This window comes from Dendrobates tinctorius, unplaced genomic scaffold, assembly GCF_039654945.1.
Source record: "Dendrobates tinctorius isolate UK_male_01 unplaced genomic scaffold, ASM3965494v1 ptg000022l, whole genome shotgun sequence".
In the NCBI taxonomy this organism is placed as follows: domain Eukaryota; kingdom Metazoa; phylum Chordata; class Amphibia; order Anura; family Dendrobatidae; genus Dendrobates; species Dendrobates tinctorius.
This window is the reverse complement of record NW_027361690.1, coordinates 39,401,776-39,422,083: the sequence shown is the minus strand read 5'-3', so window position 1 is coordinate 39,422,083 and position 20,308 is coordinate 39,401,776. Positions and strand designations below refer to the sequence as shown.

The 20,308-nt window shown below is 46.5% G+C and overlaps 1 protein-coding gene across 2 annotated transcripts in view; it reads left to right on the top strand.

Moving 5' to 3' along the window:
- The window catches only part of SERINC4 (serine incorporator 4), a 114,288-nt gene that overhangs the window by 64,590 nt on the left and 29,390 nt on the right, over positions 1 to 20,308 (top strand). For both annotated transcript variants that reach the window (XM_073568613.1, XM_073568612.1), the window contains exons 10-11: positions 3,767 to 3,839; positions 6,378 to 6,423. In XM_073568613.1, the coding sequence (XP_073424714.1) occupies positions 3,767 to 3,839; positions 6,378 to 6,423 (119 nt within the window). The remainder of the gene's footprint in view (positions 1 to 3,766; positions 3,840 to 6,377; positions 6,424 to 20,308) is intronic.

Below are 20,308 nucleotides of genomic sequence, written 5' to 3'. Positions count from 1 at the left end.
TTGTGGAAAACATGTAACCCCTTCAAGCATGCGAGTTACTATACACCATGTGAAAAGTACTAGGAGATAAATGATTGCAGAGAGTTATGGCTCCATATACAGGACAATGATGGCCTTTTATCAAGGCCTCATCCAGATGTAAGTCAAGTAAATAGATTTTGTTTTATGTTGGTGCCTTGTTGATATTCAGCACTATTAGCAGTCATGGAGTCCACAGGGATCTGTTGGTTTGATCTCCACTAGTGTAAATGTTTTCTTCCTTAGATAACAGTCATCGGCATGTTGCAGGAATGAGAGGGAGGAAGCACGTTAAATAAAGATGATGCCCACGGGTCGGTGCAAACAGAATAATATTTACAGCTATCTCAATGACAGCAGCAGTTCTTGCCAGCTGTTATACATAATGGGCCTTACTATACTTAACTGAGCTCCTAGTGGAAATGTGGAGAGGTCATAAACAGAGCAACAAGAGAGCCATGGGGAATTACTGGTTCTCCAAGTATGCAAAATATCTCTTCTAATTAAGCCACCGATATTAGATGCTGAAAACACAGAGGCCAGAAGCAGCAGCTGCCCTCCCGATATCTGTCCTCCAACGCACGCCCACCTATCCACACTTGCTAACTCTGGCGCAGTAAATGCCTTTCACTATATTGTATTGTTATGCCCCCAAGTCTTTATAGTGCCGCTGCTGTTAACAAGGGGGAAGGGCCATCCATAAAAAGCTGGCGATTCCTAATAAAATACGTGCAGTGGCTAAAATCTCTCTGCATTGCAAATAAGGATCATGGGGCTGGTCCTTCTCTGTGAGCAAAAAGCTATTCCTGCATGTTGTGAACCTGATCTGCAGTGCTAACCACTGAGCCACCGTGCTGTCCATACTGATCCAATCTGTATGGATACATTGAATCTTATCCCATCTTTAATTAGATATAGTGTGAGGAAAGTCATTCACAGGTATATAAAGACGAAGGTACTGACCAGCCCAAATATCCGATGTCAAAGAAACAGCTCTAGAATGGAGTAATACAATAAAAATGAAGCTGGATTTCACTGTCTCTCCGTCAGCTTCCCAGTGATTGTTTCTATCTATGTAACAAATCATTTTATGAGAATTTTAAACCGATCTGTAGGACTTTACAACGCAGGCTTACGTGACAATTTCCATAGTTTGTAAACCACTGAAATTCAGACAAGGAAACATGAAATCCAGCCTGACACTGTAACCTTTCTGCACTGAGGAAGTTGGGATTAACTATTATTGTGGATTGTTGTTTTACATGCTACTGAGCGCTGGCGTTGATGTTGCTTGTTATCAGCCTTCTCTACTCCGTTGGGTATATAACTGTTTATTCTTTCAGAAATATGATTCAATTGCACTCACTGAAAGGGATAATAAAACTTACCGTAGCTTTTATTCAAAATATAATAATAAATGACCTAAATGACTTACAACATGGTGCACCCGTGTGTTTCAATTTCTAGAATAAGGAGAGAATTGACAAGACAGAACAAAAACACAAAGAAGAAGGCAAACATTTCTCCTCAAATATGATCTATTACAATTATAAAAACACGATGTCTCTGTCTCGACGCGTTTCATCACTCTGATTAGAGCAACTTATCACAAGACACAGTTTAATAAAAGATGTACACTAGTCATGAGCAAACGTGCTCGGGTACTAACAGAGTTACTTCAGCGTGCTCGATATATTCGGCTGCATGTCTCGTGGCTGTTTGATAGCTGCAACACATGCAGGGATTGTCTGTTTGTTTCGTAATCCCTGCATGTGTTGCAGCTGTCTAACAGCCATGAGACATGCAGTCGAGGGGACTCAAACATATTTATCGAGCATGCCCGGAAACACTTGGTTAGCACCCGAGTAGGGCCAGATAACACCTTATCCCAGCACGTTCGCTTATCACTAATGGAGACATCTTGGCTTAAAAAGAATATATGGTGGATTCCAATCCTCTCATGAAGCTGTTATCACAATATTACAGACGCAGGATATCCTCTCTAGGATGGACTGTGTGCACTGTGCCTTTATTCTTAGAATTTTTACATAGCAGCATATTAGTAAGGCACATTATTCAGAGATAAACTCTTAGCCCATTTATCTCTGCACTTATCCCTGTGTCTCTAGGATTCAATGGCACATGTATTATATGGTGAGAATATATGTGTAATAATACATTTCAATTCCAAGTGCCATTGTTCACATAGGAAATTGCATATGCTCTCCAAACGCCATGTATAGTGGCGGACATAAGGGGTTAACTGTGGGATAAAGAAAATGCTATATGATGGAGTACAGAACAGGGAACGGGTTACAGTCCTGAGCCTTAATACACTACTTCCGTCAAGGCAGCAGACCCCACACGATTCCTCATTAGCTGCTCTGCCATCTGCTTTCAATCTTCAGAGCACAGCAATCTGACTGACACAAAGCAGAAATTTGGAAGATTAGGAAAGTTATTCTGCAGATGTAAAAATATAATGTATATAGTCTCATTAATATAGGAAAGATGGGAACGTGTGGATTTCATTTGTGACTAAAGTTGGGGAGTTTTGTTTTGAAAGCCTCTACATATCTCCTCATAAATAAGCAGAAATATCCCCTCTACTCCTCGGCCTAACGTGCCGAACCCAGGCTGAGAATGTCGTTGGCACACTTGACCGGTTTCCATTTTGCTCCCATCTTTTTGTAGAGCAGTCACTCTATTGCTTGGCTCCTATTTTAATTTGCACTTGTATGTGGGTACATATTTTTACAGGTTCTTACAGGAAATCAAATTCAGCCATCCTGTCATCACCCTCAATGTTCCCTCAGGCGTCTAACACGTGGCAGCTAAGACCCACTATGGTATTAGCTAAGAAAATGTTATTAAAACATGAAAAATCTTCCTAAAGTTTATGGTGGATTTTGTGCCCATGGCTGCCACCAGAGCAACATTATAGGGGTTATCAAGGACATTTATTATTTTTTTTTTTCATGTATAGGGCTATGAATTAACAAGCAGATAGTTACTAAAACCCTGCCTGTTTTGTAAGGGGGCAATCACTGCCGGCTCAGCTGATGATTCCCCTGCTTCACTCTTGTCAGCAGAGCAGTGTCTTCTGTTCCGGTCTGCTCAGGGCGTCACTGCAGACAACGTGCTGAGTGACAGCTGGCTCTACGCAGTGAGGCAGTGGGGAGCCAGTCTTAACTCAGTATGACATCAGCAGAGACGCCCCATCAGCTGAGCAGAGCAGAAGGGAAAACTCTGCTGTGTCGCTGTGATGTTGGCGGAAGCTGGAAAGGCCTCTGACCATTCTGATCATCACAGGGCAAAACAGCAAGGTAGATAGTAAATACCTGCCTGTTAGTTCCTAACCCCATATGCAAAAATAACAGCGGTCCCAGATAATCCCTATAATTTTCTAGCTACTTTGCTGGTCATGTTTTATTCTTTCCATTCTCGCTAACCTAAAAACAAAGAGACTTCAAGATCTGGCTGAACACGGTGTGTTTGTAGTCTGTCATCAGGGAGACACATAGGTCTGGAGAAGAGCTGCATACACATAACAGTTGGCTATTTTGATAAAGATTATTTGCAATATTGTTTTTCTTTCTTCATTTTAGATACATTCTGAGCAGATACACATCACAAGAATTTACGTATCTTATATGATGAACATTTCATAAGTATTAGAAAATTTGAGATGCAACCTTGGTCCAATGTCGTAAAAGCTAATATTACGTGTATTTTCCTATGCTTACAGCAATGAAGCCTCCTACTTGGCTGAGATGTTTGGTCCAATGTGGATGATTAAGGTTTACACGTATGAGTTCCAGGTTCGTAACTATTATTCTGTATTGGAAAGAAAAACATTTCGGTGCAGTCAGAAACTCCACAACCTGTTATCGCTCGGAGTCATTTTCTCACATTTCCTTCCTGGTGAGTAATGATTCTGTGAGCTCAGGATTTTAGGAGGTTCATTGCTAGTTCAGATCATCACATCCAATTGAAGAATTATTGTGGTAAATTAAGCAGCAAGAAAGCAGTGCACAAAGATATCTTCTGCACTGCGAAACAATTGGTAGGAGAATAGGGGTGGTAGTCCATGCTGCCAATGTTGGATGCAAGAAACCGGTTTGCTGTGGACTCCTGATGAAGTAGTTAGTCCAACCTCAAAACACTGTGGTGTAGTGACCACTCTGTCCGCTGCCAGGGGGCGCTGTGTGGGTGTCCCAGAACAGGCATATAAGCATTTCCAGTGTCCTGATAGGTGTAGGATGCCGAATGATCGTAATGTATCTTAAGGTGGGTGGCCTTGAGATGAAGACTTGTGTATGTGTTGATCAGCAATGATACTGCTGAGGTTTCATGCCAATGGGTTAGGGAGAGCTACCTACAAATCCACCCAGGGGTGTGGCTAGAACACCATAGTAAAGAATGTATGAATGCTTGTAGGATCTGTGATGAGGTCATAGCCATGTGACCCGGTGGGCGTGGCTACGGACCATATAAGGTGGCCAGTGTAGGTCACATGAGTGAGTGCTGGGACCCGGTTGGTCCGTATGAAAGGTCTCATCTGGGCTGACGTGAGACCGACTGAAGGAAGATGGGTCTGCCTTCCTGTATACGTGAGACGTGTGTGTGAGAGTTCCCTGGAGGGAATGAATGTCTGCACTGAGAAGCAGCCATGAGGTAAACCCGGACAGGGGATATAACTCTGAGGCTAGGGAGCCTGTGTACTGGACATTGCACAACCTGTGTGACCATAGGATAAGCAGAGTGAAGCTCTGCCATGGACGCTATGTTGTTGTTATGAACTGTCTATTGCTTTGAGGGTTTATGATGCCTAATAAACTGCATGGACTGTTGGAGTTATGTTAAGAAACCTGTGCCGGATGTGATTTATTCTGCCAAGCGAGTATCCCCTACCTGAATGACAGCGCTACCTTACAACGTGTAGAGAGTAAACCACTTGGTCAAATTCACTACTGCCCATTCTCTTACCAAATGTTTAACACAATGGGAATTCCCAGTCCTGCAGCAGCTGATCTACCTTGTTTCCTTTGTTATGGGTTTAACAACCCCAAAAGGTGTGCAGTTCCCTTAAGGGCCTGTTACACTAAGGCTACTTTCACACATCCGGTGTGTGGGGTCCGGCGGCGTGCGGCGAAAAGCCGGGCCGCCGGATCCGGCCTGCAGCCGTGACACCGGATGTGTGTGCGGCGAGATGATACGGCTCGGACATTATTAAAGGAGCCGCAGGACAGAGGCAGCCAATGAGACAGCTGCTGAAAGGGAGGTGAGGGGAGGAGAGGATAGGAGAGGGGAGGGGAGGAGAGGGGAGGGGGGTGGAGAGAGACATGGGGGGTTAACATTAGTGTCCAGGCAAGAGAATCTCTCTCTCTTGCTGGGCACTTGTGGGGTTAACCCCACAGAGAGATCTCTCTCTCTCACCCAGACACTGTGAGTGTTAACCCCACAAGTGCCCGGCGAGAGAGATCTCTCACAAGTGTCCGGGTGACAAAGAGAGATCTCTCTCTCTCTCTCTCGCCGGGCACTTGTGGGGTTAACATTCACAGAGTCCGGGCATGCGCTGTGGAAAAAGCCGGTCCGGCGCTGCAAAAAAACGTTACATGGAACGTTTTTTCCAGACGCCGGACAGGCTGTTTTTGCCGGATCAGGCAAAAACCGGATACGCCGCATAGGTATCCGGTGCGATGCGGCAATAATGAAACTGAATGGGGGAAAAACCAGATCCGGTGGCAACCGGCGCCGGATCCGGTTTTTACACTTTTCGCCGCATCGCGCCTGATGCTGAAAACCGGATGTGTGAAAGAGGCCTAAGCGATATCGCTAGCAATATCGCTATAACATCACTGGTTTTGTGACGCAGCAGCAATATTGCTAGCGATATTGCTATGCGTGATACTTACCTCCGACCGGCTCCCCCGCTGATTATCGCTGATCGCGCGAGAACGTCCTGGGCCATTTCTCGTCGGCTGCTTCCTGCTGTGGCGCCGAGCGACGCATGGACACGGGCGGGAGGACGTCAGGATCACCTCGTCTGACAGGTAAGTAGCGACCCCTGACCGCTGCTATGTCGCTGGTGAGATCTGCCTGTTTGGCAGCTCACTAGCGACCACTTAGTGATGCACCAGCGATCCTGACCGAGTCATATCATGGTCGGGATCGCTGGTGCATCGCTAAGTGTAACGGTGCCCTAAGTCTCACCTAGATTAAATCCTTCACTAGATAAGACCCTAATTCCACATTTTGCCTCCCTTTCCTTTAGTTACCTGTGCTTGATACATAGGTTGTAATATGGAAGACTAGATTATCTATAGATTTACTTCATTTTTCCATCTTATTTGTAGAAAGCATCCTGCTGCTTCTGCTGTCCTGAAGAAGATATGGAAGGAGGTGATCACATTTTTCTTCTTTTATGTGTACTTATTTCCAAACAATTACCCACATACAATGTATGATATAAAGGGCTGCAGTTTATTTTATATGACAGCTCATCACCACTACACTTACAGTTTTGGCAGGTCTTTTTCTAAAAATTATATTCCTAATGTTCCTTCACCTGAAATCTGTGGCTGCACCAATAGGCTACCTCCCTTTTAAATATGGAGGAGGGAAGGGTCCAAGTTTATTGTAAGTTTATTGTATTCTTTAGATTTGTCACACATATATATGAGGTAGGAATAGTCCTTTGACTGTTGACTGCGAGAATCAAGTCAAGTCTTTTTTAGTTGTTCATTGTGCAGTTACTTATTACTCTAGTGAAGAACCACTTCTGACTGCCACTAACGCTATAGTAAACTGGCAGGCTCCTATATTGTGCCGAGTGCTGGTCATGATTTACTGTTTGGTGAATTGTTCATCAAGTTTCACCCATAATTATGTGTATATATGTGTATACATATAGCTCAAAAAAAGAACACTAAAATACCACATCCTGGATATCACTGAATGAAATATTCCAGTTGCAAATCATTATTCATTACATAGTGGAATGCGTTGTGACAGTAAATCATAAAAATGATTAATGTAAATCCAAATTAATAACCTATGAAGGTCTGGATTTGGAATGATACTCAAAATCAAAGAGTAAAATCAAAATACAGATTGATCCAACTTCAGTGAAAATGCCTCAAGACAAGGAAATTATGCTCAATAGTGTGTATGGCCTCTCCACGTGCCTGTATGACCTCCCTACAATGCCTGGGCACGGTCCTGATGAGGCGGCAGATGTTCTCCTGAGGGATCTCTTCCAAAACCTGGACTAAAGCATCCGCCAACTCCTGGATAGTCTGTGGTGCAACGTGAAGTTGGTGGATGGAGCAAGACATGATGTCCCAGATGTGCTCAATCGGACTCAAGTCTGAGGAACGGGCTGCCAGTCCATAGCTTCAATGCCTTCATCTTGCAGGAACTGCTGACACACTCCAGCCACATGAGGTCTGGCATTGTCCTGCATTAGGAGGAACCAAGGGCCAACCGCACCAGCATATGGTCTCACAAGGGGTCTGAGGATCTCATCTCGGTACCTATTGGCAGTCAGGCTACCTCTGGCGAGCACATGGAGGGCTGTGCAGCCCTCCAAAGAAATGCCACCCCACACCATTACTGATCCACTGCCAAACCGGTCATGCTGAAGAATGTTGCAGGCAGTAGATCGCTCTCCACATCATCTCCAGACTGTCACATCTGTCACATGTGCTCATTGTGAACCTGCTTTCATCTGTGAAGAGCACAGGGTGGCAGTGGCGAATTTGCCAATCCTGGTGTTCTGTGGCAAATGCCAAGCGTCCTCCACGGTGTTGGGCTGTGAGCATAACCCCATCTGTGGACGTCAGGCACTCAGACCATACTCATGGAGTCGGTTTCTAACCGTTTGTGCAGACACATTTGTGGCCTGCTGGAGGTCATTTTGCAGGGCTCTGGCAGTGCTCCTCCTGTTCCTCCTTGCACAAAGGCTGAGGTAGTGGTGGTCCTGCTGCTGGGTTGTTGCCCTCCTACGGCCCCCGCCACATCTCCTGGTTTACTGGCCTGTCTCCTGGTAGTGCCTCCAGTCTCTGGACACTACGCTGACAGACACATCAAACCTTCTTGCCACAGCTCGCATTGATGTGCCATCCTGGATGAGCTGCACTTCCTGAGCCACTTGTGTGGGTTGTAGAGTCCGTCTCATGCTACCATGAGTGTGAAAGCACAACCAACATTCAAAAGTGACCAAAACATCAGCCAGAAAGCATTGGTACTGTGATGTGGTCTGTGGTCCCCACCTGCAGTACCACTCCTTTACTGAGTGTGTCTTGATAATTGCCAATAATTTCCATCTGTTGTCTATTCCATTTACACAAAAGCATGTGAAATTGATTGTCAATCAGTGTTGCTTCCTAAGTGGACAGTTTGATTTCACAGACGTTTGATTTACTTGGATTTATATTCTGTTGTTTAAGTGTTCACTTTATTTTTTTGAGCAGTATATATGTAAGCACACACAGTTGAAACCAGACGTTTACATACACTATATAAAAAGACATATATGCATGTTTTTCTCAATGTCTGACATGAAATCAGAATAAACCTTTCCTGTTTTAGGTTAATTAGGATTACCATAATTATTGATATTTGAAAAATGCCAGAATAATGAGAGAGAGAATGTTTTATGGCATTTTTATTACTTATTGCGAAGTTAAAAGTTTACATACGCTAGGATTACTATGCCTTTAAACAATTCTGGACTGCCCATATGATGATGTCAAGCTTTTTTTTGGAAATATCTGAGTTAATTAGAGACACAATTATGGATGTATTTTAATGCACACCTGAAACACCCTGCTTCTTTGTGTAGCATCATGGGAAAGACTAAAGAAATCAGCCAAGATACCAGGAAGAGAATTGTGAACTTGCACAAGTTTGGCTCATCCTTGGGTACAATTTCAAGATACCTGAAGGTGCCTCGTTCATCTGTACAAACAATTATAAGCAAGTGCAAACAAGATGGGAATGTCCAGCCATCATATCGCTCAGGAAGGAGATGGGTTCTGTGTCCCAAAGATGAACGTGCTTTGGTCCGACATGTGCATATCAACGCAAGGACAAAAACAAAAGACATTGTGAAGATGATGGCAGAAGCAGGTAACATTGTCTCAATATCCACAGTGAAACGAGTACTGTATCAACATGAGTTGAAAGGCCACTGTGCCAGGAAGAAGCCATTACTCCAAAAGAAGTATCAAAAAGCCAGATTAATGTTTGCAAATGCACACAGAAACAAATATCTGTCAGGAACACCGCACTGCACTTACTCACTGAGCCAGAGAGCGTGTCCTGAGTACAAAGACTGTGCACAAAGATACCTGCGGAGTGGGCAGCAGTGGTGACAATGCATGCTCCAGGACCTGAATCACGTGACTGCTGGGGGCATGGCCCAAGCTCCACGGAGCTAGGAGCTGCAGGGAAACTCCTAGAAAGGTAACTACAGAACAATGTTACCAAGGGGCATAGACAGAGACAGAAACCAGATCAAGCCGAGGTCAAAGCACGAGATAGCAATACAGTACCAAAGGATTAGACAGAATGGTTAGTCAGGACATAGCAATAGATCAGAAAACCGGAACGGGCATTAGACGGTACAATAGGGGTAAACTGTAATGGAGTAACGATAGCCAAGCCAGGAGGTCAGAACCAGAAAAGACAATAGTACCAAAACGAGAGACGGAGTACAGAGTGAAGGAACAAGCCGGGTCATACACGGGAAGCAAACAAACAATGCAGAGTACACGCACACCAGGGGTCAGACACACCAGAACAGCAGTATAACTGACAGAGAATGCTAGTTTGGAGTGAGTATAAATACCCCTCCCAGATCCAAAGAGAGGCCGGCAAAAGTTAACCCTGTGAGAACAGGACATTAACCATGTCCTAACCATGACAGTACCCCCCCTCTTAATGGGGGGCCACTGGACCCCCAGGTTTCTCAGGGTACCTGGCATGAAAAGCCCGCACCAGTCGATCAGCGTGCACCGAACTGGCCGGAACCAACGACCGATCCTCAACGGAATATCCCTTCCAATGGATAAGATACTGAAGTCTCCGGCGCAACCACCGCGAATCAACGATGCGCCCTACCTCGTACTCCAGTTGACCCTCTACCAACACTGGTGGAGCCACAGATGAGGGATCTTCTCTAACTGTCCCTACAGGTTTTAATAGGGACATGTGGAAGACGTTAGAGATTTTGAAGGAGGTGGGCAACTGTAATCTGTATTCCACCGGGTTGATCACCTCTATAATCTTGTATGGGCCAATAAATTTGGGGCCCAACTTCATAGAGGGTATTTTAAGTTTGATGTTACGGGTGGACAACCAGACTTTTTCCCCCACTGTCAACGCAGGAACCATCCCCTCCTCCTGTCTGCAAAATGTTTGAACGTCTTCTGGGCTTTGGAGATGTTCCCCTGTACCTCCTTCCAGAGGATTTTTAATTGTTGTACCATCCCCTCGGCACCAGGGCAATCCGAATTCATACGGGAAAATTCCCCAAACTGCGGAACAAACCCATAATTGACCAGAAAGGGAGACTTTCCGGTAGACTGATTAATCCGGCAGTTGAATGCAAATTCTGCCATGGGTAATACCTCACACCAGTCTTCCTGTCTGGAGGAGGCCAGGCATCTCAGAATCTGCTCCAATGACTGGTTGGTGCGTTCCGTTTGTCCGTTGGATTCCGGGTGATTGGCAGAGGAGAATAACAACGTGACCCCCAACTTCATACAAAACGCTCTCCAAAACCTGGCCACAAATTGCACACCCCTGTCTGACACCACGTTCACAGGCACTCCATGCAGTCGAACAATGTGCTGTATAAACAAGCGGGCCAAGGTTTCAGTGGATGGTAATGCAGGTAATGGCACAAAGTGGGCTTGCTTAGAAAATCTATCAACCACTACCCATACCACTGAGTTGCCCTTGGAAGGTGGAAGGTTAGTGATAAAGTCCATGGACAGGTGTGTCCATGGTTTATCCGGAATTGGCAAAGGCACCAATTCCCCGACCGGCCGGACCTGAGAGCTTTTAGAGCGCGCGCACACCCCACAAGTATTCACAAACCTTTTTATATCAGTACCCATAGAGGGCCACCAAAAACCCCTAGCTACTGCCCCCCGGGTAGCTGCAATACCAGGGTGTTCACTTAACACAGAGTCATGAAATTCTTGAAGGAGTGTGGGACGGAATTGATCGGGTACAAACAATTTACCTGGGGGTTTATTCCTGGGAGCTTGTGCTTGTGCTTCCAGAATCTCTCTCTGTAACTCAGAGGAGATTTCAGCTACAACCACTCCCGGTTGAAGAATGGAGGAAGGAGGTTCTGAAGGGGACACAGAATCAAAACTTCGGGATAAGGCATCTGCCTTTACATTTTTAGACCCTGGTCGGAACGTGATGGTAAAATGAAATCGAGGAAAAAAAAAAGTGCCCACCGAGCCTGTCTGGGGGTCAATCTCTTAGCAGACTCGATATAGGCCAGGTTTTTATGATCAGTGATGTCCGTAATGGCATGAGCGGTCCCCTCCAAAAAATGCCTCCATTCTTCAAAGGCCAATTTAACTGCTAACAATTCCCTCTTACCGACATCATAGTTTCTCTCGGCCGAAGAGAACTTCTTAGAGAAAAAGGCACAGGGTTTGAGGTTAGTCAGGGTAGAGGGGCCCTGTGACAATACTGCCCCCACCCCCACCTCCGAAGCGTCAACCTCGACGATAAAAGGTCTTGACGAATCGGGTTGTACCAACACAGGGGCTGTAGTAAAACACTTCTTTAATGCCAGGAAGGAATTTTTTGCGGCCGCGGACCCATTTTTTACATCTGCCCCTTTAAGAGTGAGGTCCGTCAAGGGTTTTACCACCTGCGAGAACCCTTTAATGAACTTCCTATAATAATTAGCGAAGCCCAGAAATTGCTGCAACCCCTTCAGATCATGAGGCTGCACCCAATCTGTAATGGCCTGAACCTTCCCTGGATCCATGCGGAATCCCTCCTCGGATACAATTACACCCAGAAAAGACAGTTCTTGCGTAAAAAATGAGCACTTCTCCAGCTTAGCATACAAATGGTTCTCCCGGAGTCTCATAAGCACCGTATGCAAGTGTGACTGACTGTCCTCAGAGTAAATCAAGATGTCATCCAGGTAAATGACTACGTAACGTCCAATCAAATCAGAAAAAACAACATTAATAAAGTTCTGAAAAACCGCAGGAGCGTTAGTGAGGCCAAAGAGCATAACCAGGTTTTCAAACAGCCCCTCAGTTGTCAGGAACGCTGTTTTCCATTCGTCCCCCTCCCGGATCCTTATAAGGTTATAAGCCCCTCGTAGATCGAGCTTAGAAAACCATTTGGCCCCCCGTGAGTTGATTGCATAGATCAGGAATCAACGGGAGAGGGTACGTGTTCTTAACAGTAATTTTGTTCAGTTCTCGAAAGTCGAGGCACGGTCGCAACCCACCATCTTTTTTCTTTACAAAGAAAAACCCCGCTGCCACGGGTGAGACCGAGGGCCGAATATGCCCCTTGCGAAGGCTTTCTTTAATGTACTCTTTCATAGCTTGGCGCTCAGGCCCGGACAAATTAAACAAACGAGCCTTGGGTAATTTGGCTCCAGGTACTAAATCGATAGCACAATCAAATGGTCTATGTGGTGGGAGCGCCTCAGCCTCGCTTTCGGAAAACACATCTTTAAAGTCTGTCAGGTACTCCCGAATACCCTCCAGACCGACAGATGACACAGATACGGATTTTATCGGATTGACAAAAGGAACCGGGTTACAACACAGACCATTATCATTACATCCCCATCGGGTGATCTCCCCCTTCACCCAATCAATAAGAGGATTGTGGCATTGCAACCAGGGCTGTTGTGCGTTCATTCTCTGGTTCACCAGTTGTGAGTTCTCCTTCCAGACTCCCTCTGGTGGTAACAGGAGGTAGTGAGGCTGATTTGATCGGTGGAAATCTGCCACCTGAGAATGAGGATGACGATTGGACTTCAGGAGTGTCAGATTGGATTTAAGGCAGCCGACGCCCTATTCAGTCGCTGGTGATCCTTCTGCTTGTTAGGTCTTTGTTCTCAGCTCTGTTCCAGTCAGCTCAAGCTAAGTTTCTCTGTTAATGTTCACACTTGTTTTTGTTGGTCTATTCAGTTTTTTGTGGTCAGCCAGCCCTGGCTTGGGCTGTGCTGAACTTCCACTCTTATTTATCTGTGTTTGCCAATTTGCTTTTTGTCCCTTATTTGGCCTCTTTTTGCGCTGTCTCAGAATACTTCAGAGTGCTGATATAGTTGGAGAAGTCTAGTGACTTCAGGGTTAATTTTGCTATCAGAAGTGTTGGACATTATTTTTGTAGGGTTTTTTACAGATTGCAGACAGTGTCTTTCCTTTCCTCTCCTCTCTAGTTAGTTTGGGCCCCATCGTTTGCTCAGCCTATTTTCCTACCTGTGTCTGTGTTTTCATCCTGTTTCACCGTCAATACATGTGTGGGGGCTGTCTATTCCTTTGTGGTCTGCTCTGGGGCAGTTAGTTTTCCCTTTTCTTGCTTTAGGCTTATGTAGTCCTCCGGCCGTGACGAGACGTCTAGGTTCATCGTAGGCACGCTCCACGGCAGCTACTAGTTGTGTGGTAAGATCAGGTATCTGCATAGTTACCAACCTCTCTGGTTTTTCTGGGCTTAGCATGTTTTGTTTTTTTCCTCCTCGGTGACCCATTCATAACAGAATCACCAGCCATACCGCAACTATGACATGAGGAATCGGGAATTGTTGGCCATGAAGTGGGCATTTGAGGAGTGGAGACATTGGTTGGAGGGAGCTAGACATCAAGTCGTGGTCCTCACCGATCACAAGAATTTGATTTATGTGGAGTCGGCCAAACGCTTGAATCCTAGACAGGCTAGATGGGCCTTGTTTTTCACGCGTTTTAATTTTGTGGTCTCTTTTCTTCCGGACACTAAGAATATTAAGGCAGAGGCCCTTTCTAGGAGTTTCTTTGCCGATTCTCTTAGTGTGACCGAGCCTACTACCATCCTTGGTGAAGGGGTAGTTCTTTCTGCCATTTCGCCCGATTTGAGACGTGCCCTGGAGAATTTTCAGGAGGATAAACCTGAGCGTTGCCCTATGGGAAAATTGTATGTTCCTGACCAGTGGAGAAAGAGAGTGATGTCTGAAATTCATTGCTCCGCATTGGCTGGTCATCCAGGTATTTTTGGTACCAGAGATTTGGTGAGTCGGTCATTTTGGTGGCCTGCCTTATCTCGTGACGTCAGGAATTTTGTACAGACCTGTGGGACTTGTTCTCGTTCTAAACCCTGTTCTCATTCTAGTGGGTTGCTGATGCCCTTGCCGGTGCCCAAGAGGCCATGGACCCATATCTCAATGGATTTTATTTCTGATCTTCCTGTCTCTCAAAGAATGACTGTTATCTGGGTGATTTGTGATAGATTTTCGAAGATGGTCCATCTTGTACCACTCTCAAAGTTGCCATCTTCCGCTGAGTTGGTGCCCTTGTTTTTACAACAGGTGGTTTGGTTACATGGGATTCCTGAGAACATTGTGTCCGACAGAGGAGTCCAGTTTGTTTCCAGATTCTGGAAAGCCTTTTGTTCCAATCTGGGAATTCAGTTATCCTTCTCCGCGTTTCATCCCCAGACCAATGGGCAGACTGAGAACAAACCAGACCTTGGAGTCTTATTTGAGATGTTTTATATCTGCTGATCAGGATGATTGGGTCTCATTTTTACCCTTTGCTGAATTCGCACTGAACAATAGAGCTAGTTCTGCCACTTTGATGTCACCCTTTTTCTGTAATTTTGGGTTTCATCCTCGATTCTCTTCAGGGCAAGTGGAATCTTCGTCCTGCCCAGGTGTGCACACTGTGGTTAAGAGAATGCAGCAGATATGGGACCAAGTGGTGGATAAGTTGTCACTCTCTCAGGAAAAGGCCCAGCGATTTTCCAACCGGCATAGGACCATTGGTCCCCGGTTTAAAGTGGGTGATATGGTTTGGTTGTCGTCTAAGAATATTCCTATGAAGGTTGCATCTCCTAAGTTTAAGCCAAGATTTATTGGTCCTTATAGGATTTTGGAAATTCTTAATCCTGTTTCGTTTCGATTGGCTCTTCCAGTTACGTTCAAGATCCATAACGTATTTCACAAATCTCTGTTGAAGAGGTTTGTTGAGCCAGTGGTTCCTGTGGCGGCACCTCCTGACCCTGTGTTGGTTGAGGGCAATGTGGAATATGAGGTAGAGAAAATATTGGATTCTCGTTTGGTTAGACGGAGACTCCAGTATTTGGTCAAATGGAAAGGTTATGGTCAGGAGGATAATTCTTGGGTCTCTGCCTCTGATATTCATGCCAATAGATTGGTTCGTGCTTTTCACCGGGCCCATCCTGATCGGCCTGGTGGCGTGGATGAGGGTTCGGTGACCCCTCCTCAAGGGGGGGGTACTGTTGTGAGTTCATTCTCTGGTTCACCAGTTGTGAGTTCTCCTTCTAGACTCCCTCTGGTGGTAACAGGAGGTAGTGAGGCTGATTTGATCGGTGGAAATCTGCCACCTGTGAATAAGGATGACGATTGGACTTCAGGAGTCTCAGATTGGATTTAAGGCAGCCGACGCCCTATTCAGTTGCTGGTGATCCTTCTGCTTGTCAGGTCTTTGTTCTCAGCTCTGTTCCAGTCAGCTCAAGCTAAGTTTCTCTGTTAATGTTCACACTTGCTTTTGTTGGTCAAATCAGTTTTTTGTGGTCAGCCAGCCCCGACTTGGGCTGTGCTGAACTTCCACTCTTATTTATCTGTGTTTGCCAATTTGCTTTTTGTCCCTTATTTGGCCTCTTTTTGCTCTGTCTCAGAATACTTCAGAGTGCTGATATAGTGGGAGAAGTCTAGTGACTTCAGGGTTAATTTTGCTATCAGAAGTGTTGGACATTATTTTTGTAGGGTTTTTTGTAGATTGCAGACAATGTCTTTCGTTTCCTCTCCTCTCTAGTTAGTTTGGGTCCCATTGTTTGCTCAGCCTATTTTCCTACCTGTGTCTGTGTTTTCACCGTCAATACATGTGTGGGGGCTGTCTATTCCTTTGGGGTTTGCTCTGGGGCAGTTAGTTTTCCCTTTTCTTGCTTTAGGCTTATGTAGTCCTCCAGCCGCGACGAGGCGTCTAGGTTCATCGTAGGCACGCTCCACAGCTGCTACTAGTTGTGTGGTAAGATCAGGGATCTGCAATCTGCATAGTTACCAACCTCTCTGGTTTTTCTGGGCTTAGCATGTTTTGTTTTTTTCCTCCTCGGTGACCCATTCATAACACAGGGCATTCCCAATACCAGTCCTGCAGGAAGATTATTCATAATGAAACAACTTAAATTTTCCACATGAGTGGAACCCACTTTCATAGAAAAAACTTCAGACATAAAACAAATTCCATCCCGGGAAAGAGGGGATGAATCCACAGCCACAATTTTAACAGGGTCTTTTAACCTGACTGTCCCTATCTTATTAAGAGTCACAACTTGGGCATCAATCAGATTAATGGAGGAACCACAGTCAACAAAGGCGGTGGTCATAATAGGACCACCAGCAATTTCCAATTCAACCTGGAGCACCATTTTTGTACGTGAGAAAAAATGTACCTGGGAGTCTGGACAACCTCCTCGATTGTTGCCCAGACTCGGTCGTTTCTCTGATGGTTTCTCTGAAGAAGGGCAGGAGGGGCAATTCCTTTTCCAATGTGCAGAGTGTTGTGAACTCATTTTCTGGTTTACCTCTGGCTTCTGGTGAGGGTGGTGGAGCTGGCTGTGTTGACAGAGGAGTCGTGAGTTCTCCATCCGGACTCCCTCTAGTGGTGACAGTAGGTAATGAAGCTGATCTAAATGGCAGAGACCTGCCACCTGAGGAGGAGGACTGTGAGTGGACATCAGGAGTCTCTGACTGGATTTAAGACAGCCGACTCCCTAATTTTGTGCTGGTGATTTTTTCCTGCCCTGAGGTTCTGGTTTCCAGTCCTGTTCCTGCCTTCTCAAGCTAAGTGTGTTCTGCTATTTTTTCACATGAGATTTGGTCTGGTTTACTCAGTTTTTGTGGTCAGCCAGCCCCTGCTGGGGCTGTGCTGAATTTCCATTCTTATGTCTCTGTTTATGCCAGTTTGCTTTTGTCCCTGATCAGATTGGTCTCTTTTGCTCTGTCTTCAGAATATACCAGAGTGCTGATATAGGGAATTGAAGTCTAGCGACTTCAGGGTTTTTGGCAGGGTTTTGTGCGTGATTGCAGACAGCATCTTTCCTTTCCTGTCCTTTCTAGTTAGTGTGGGCCCCATCATTTGCTCAGCCTATTTTTCTATCTGTGTTTGTGTTTTCATCTTGTCTCACCGACAATACATGTTTGGGGGCTGTCTATTGCTTTGGGGTCTGCTCTGGGGCACTTTAGATTTCCCTTTTCTTGCTTATTTAGTTCTCCGGCTGTGACGAGGCGTCTAGGATCATCGTAGGTACGCGCCACGGCTACTGCTAGTTGTGTGGATAGGATCAGGGGTCAGGGGTCTGCAATCCGCTTAGTTACCAACCTCTCTGGTTTTCTGTGGCTTAGCTTGTTTTTGTTTTTCCCCCTCGGTGACTCATTCATAACACCAGAGGCTGCACAGTAAAAGCATAGTAGGTTGTCTCTACGGTGCCTTCTCTCTTTCTCCTTAACCGAGACTGACCCAACCTTCATAGGCTCAGATACAGGTGCAGTTGTCATGGTCACGTGTGTCTGGACGCAGATGTTTCCGCAAGGCGAACCCATAACACACGTGACCCTGGATACAGCGCCTCCAGCGGGGCGAATTTAAATAATAAAACGTGCAGATGGATACACCGCCTCCACCTGGCGAATTTAGGTATTACACGTTAATATAAATTCTGGAAACCCCGCCTCCAGTACGGCAAATTTAAATAATAAGGGGGAACCTGGGAAAACATTAACAATGGTGGGCCCTGCGATAGGGAAAAGGGAAGTGGAGACCTCCTGAGCTCCCCTGAGCCAGTGTCCCTGCACTCCTAACGTTCCCTATGCCGGTTCCGCACCGGGCGCCGCACGCGTACCTCAAAGCCCTTGCTCGCCCTGACCCTAAACCCTCACTAGGGAATTGGGCGGTGCGGAGACTAATCCCACCACTGCACTAATAACACACATGAGGGAAAGAGACAATACAGGGGGACACCACTTAGCTTTATGCTCTGTGCTTATGCTCCTGCAACAGAGCCCTCCACCTGCGTGCGTCTTCTCCTCCACCCGGATCCATCACCATAACAGGATCCTTCACCATAGTGCAGCCTTGGAGCAGAGTCCACCACCAGTCGCTGCTGCTTAGTAACAGTCCAAAAGATGAGTTCAGCTTCTGCCACGAAGGCAAGCATGCTTGAGTCCAGCTCAGCAGCCAAGTCCCACATGGTGAGTGCCACTCTCCATAGTCGCCACTCCACCAGTCCATGCAGACACTTCCTGCCGACACCATCACTGCGACCCCACCACGCCATGCCAGCCCTTCGTCCAGACACCATAGCTGACACACGTCACCCCTGGCTAAGCTGAGCAGGACTCCTCCTCAGCTCCATCCTTCCACCAGGCTCTCACCAACTCAGAATCAATCAAAGAATGAATCAATATCACCACCCGTGATTGCACACCCTGAGACTCATTTATAGAGCCCCACATCTGAATCATAATTACAGAGAACTGTAAACTGAAATCCTAAGGTGCGATACCACTAACCACCACCGGGGACAGTCAAGTCACCTTGGCAACTTGCCAAAAGGAAAAAAAAGTTCACTCTGTGCTTTTAAAACTGTCAGATCACTTCAGATCATGACAGTACCCCCTCCTTAATGAGGGGCCTCTGGACCCTCAAGACCACTCCTCATTAGGGAAACACCTACAGCGGGGACACCCAGATCCTGAGTTCACCCCACCACTACCTGAATTCAGGTTTATGACAAACACACCGCTGGTATTGGCAATAAAGTTCATTTTGGAGGCACCACTCATCTCCACAGCACCGACCTGGGGAATGAGTTTATATATGTGTTTGTTATGAGCTGATCAGGCTCCACAACACACTTCCACAAGATGTTTTTTGGTGGCACCCATACACGCTCGTTCACACACAGGTCCGGACCTGAACGTTCATTGCACACATTTGTTTGTCATAATTGGTGAACTCATTCTGAACAAGACAGCAGAGGCGTCCCCCTGTGTCACCACACTCACACCCCCGCTATTCACCACGGGACACCACCCTCCAACCCTCTTCACCATGAGGTCTACGCCTCCCAGGGTTGGTTAATGGCGAGGGTTGAGATTTGTCCCTACTCCCCCCCAGCACACCTGCTGCTCACACCAGGAGGAGAGGGGCCCGGATATGGAGGAACATCAACTAGCTGGTCACCTCCATACGACCAGGAGGGGGCGGCATTGAAGATTTGGCGTAAGCCCCGCGGACTCTACACCAGTTTGCTCATCACTGGAACGCAGCCCTTCACCTCGGGGAACACCAAGCAGCTCCGTGGGGCACCATTCCTCCCACCTGCCTGGGTACGCCCGCGTGCATGAGCAAGTCCCGCTCCCCAGCAGCGACTCCAGGGGCTTTTAAAAAGCCAGATCACAGCCGCCATATTTTTTTTTTTTTCTCTCAGTAGAGGCCCCAGACCCAGATAACTGCTGCTGCAGCGGCTTAAACACACCATGCCGCTCCCAGTCACCTCAGTGAAGCCCAGCAGCAACTGCTCACAGGTCACCACATGGCCAAAAGCTCATCAGAAAAAAACAAAACTGTAGGGCTGGTGATAATGTCATGGTCACGTGTGTCTGGACGCAGATGTTTCCGCAAAGCGAACCCATAACACACGTGACCCTGGATAGTGCCTCCAGTGGGGCGAATTTAAATAATAAAACGTGCAGATGGATACACCGCCTCCACCCGGCGAATTTAGGTATTACACGTTACTATAAATTCTGGAAACCCCGCCTCCAGTACGGCGAATTTAAATAATAAGGGGGAACCTGGGAAACATTAACAATGGTGGGCCCTGCGATAGGGAAAAGGGAAGTGGAGACCTCCTGAGCTCCCCTGAGCCAGTGTCCCTGCACTCCTAACGTTCCCTATGCCGGTTCCGCACCGGGCGCCGCACGCGTACCTCAAAGCCCTTGCTCGCCCTGACCCTAAACCCTCACTAGGGAATTGGGCGGTGCAGAGACTAATCCCACCACTGCACT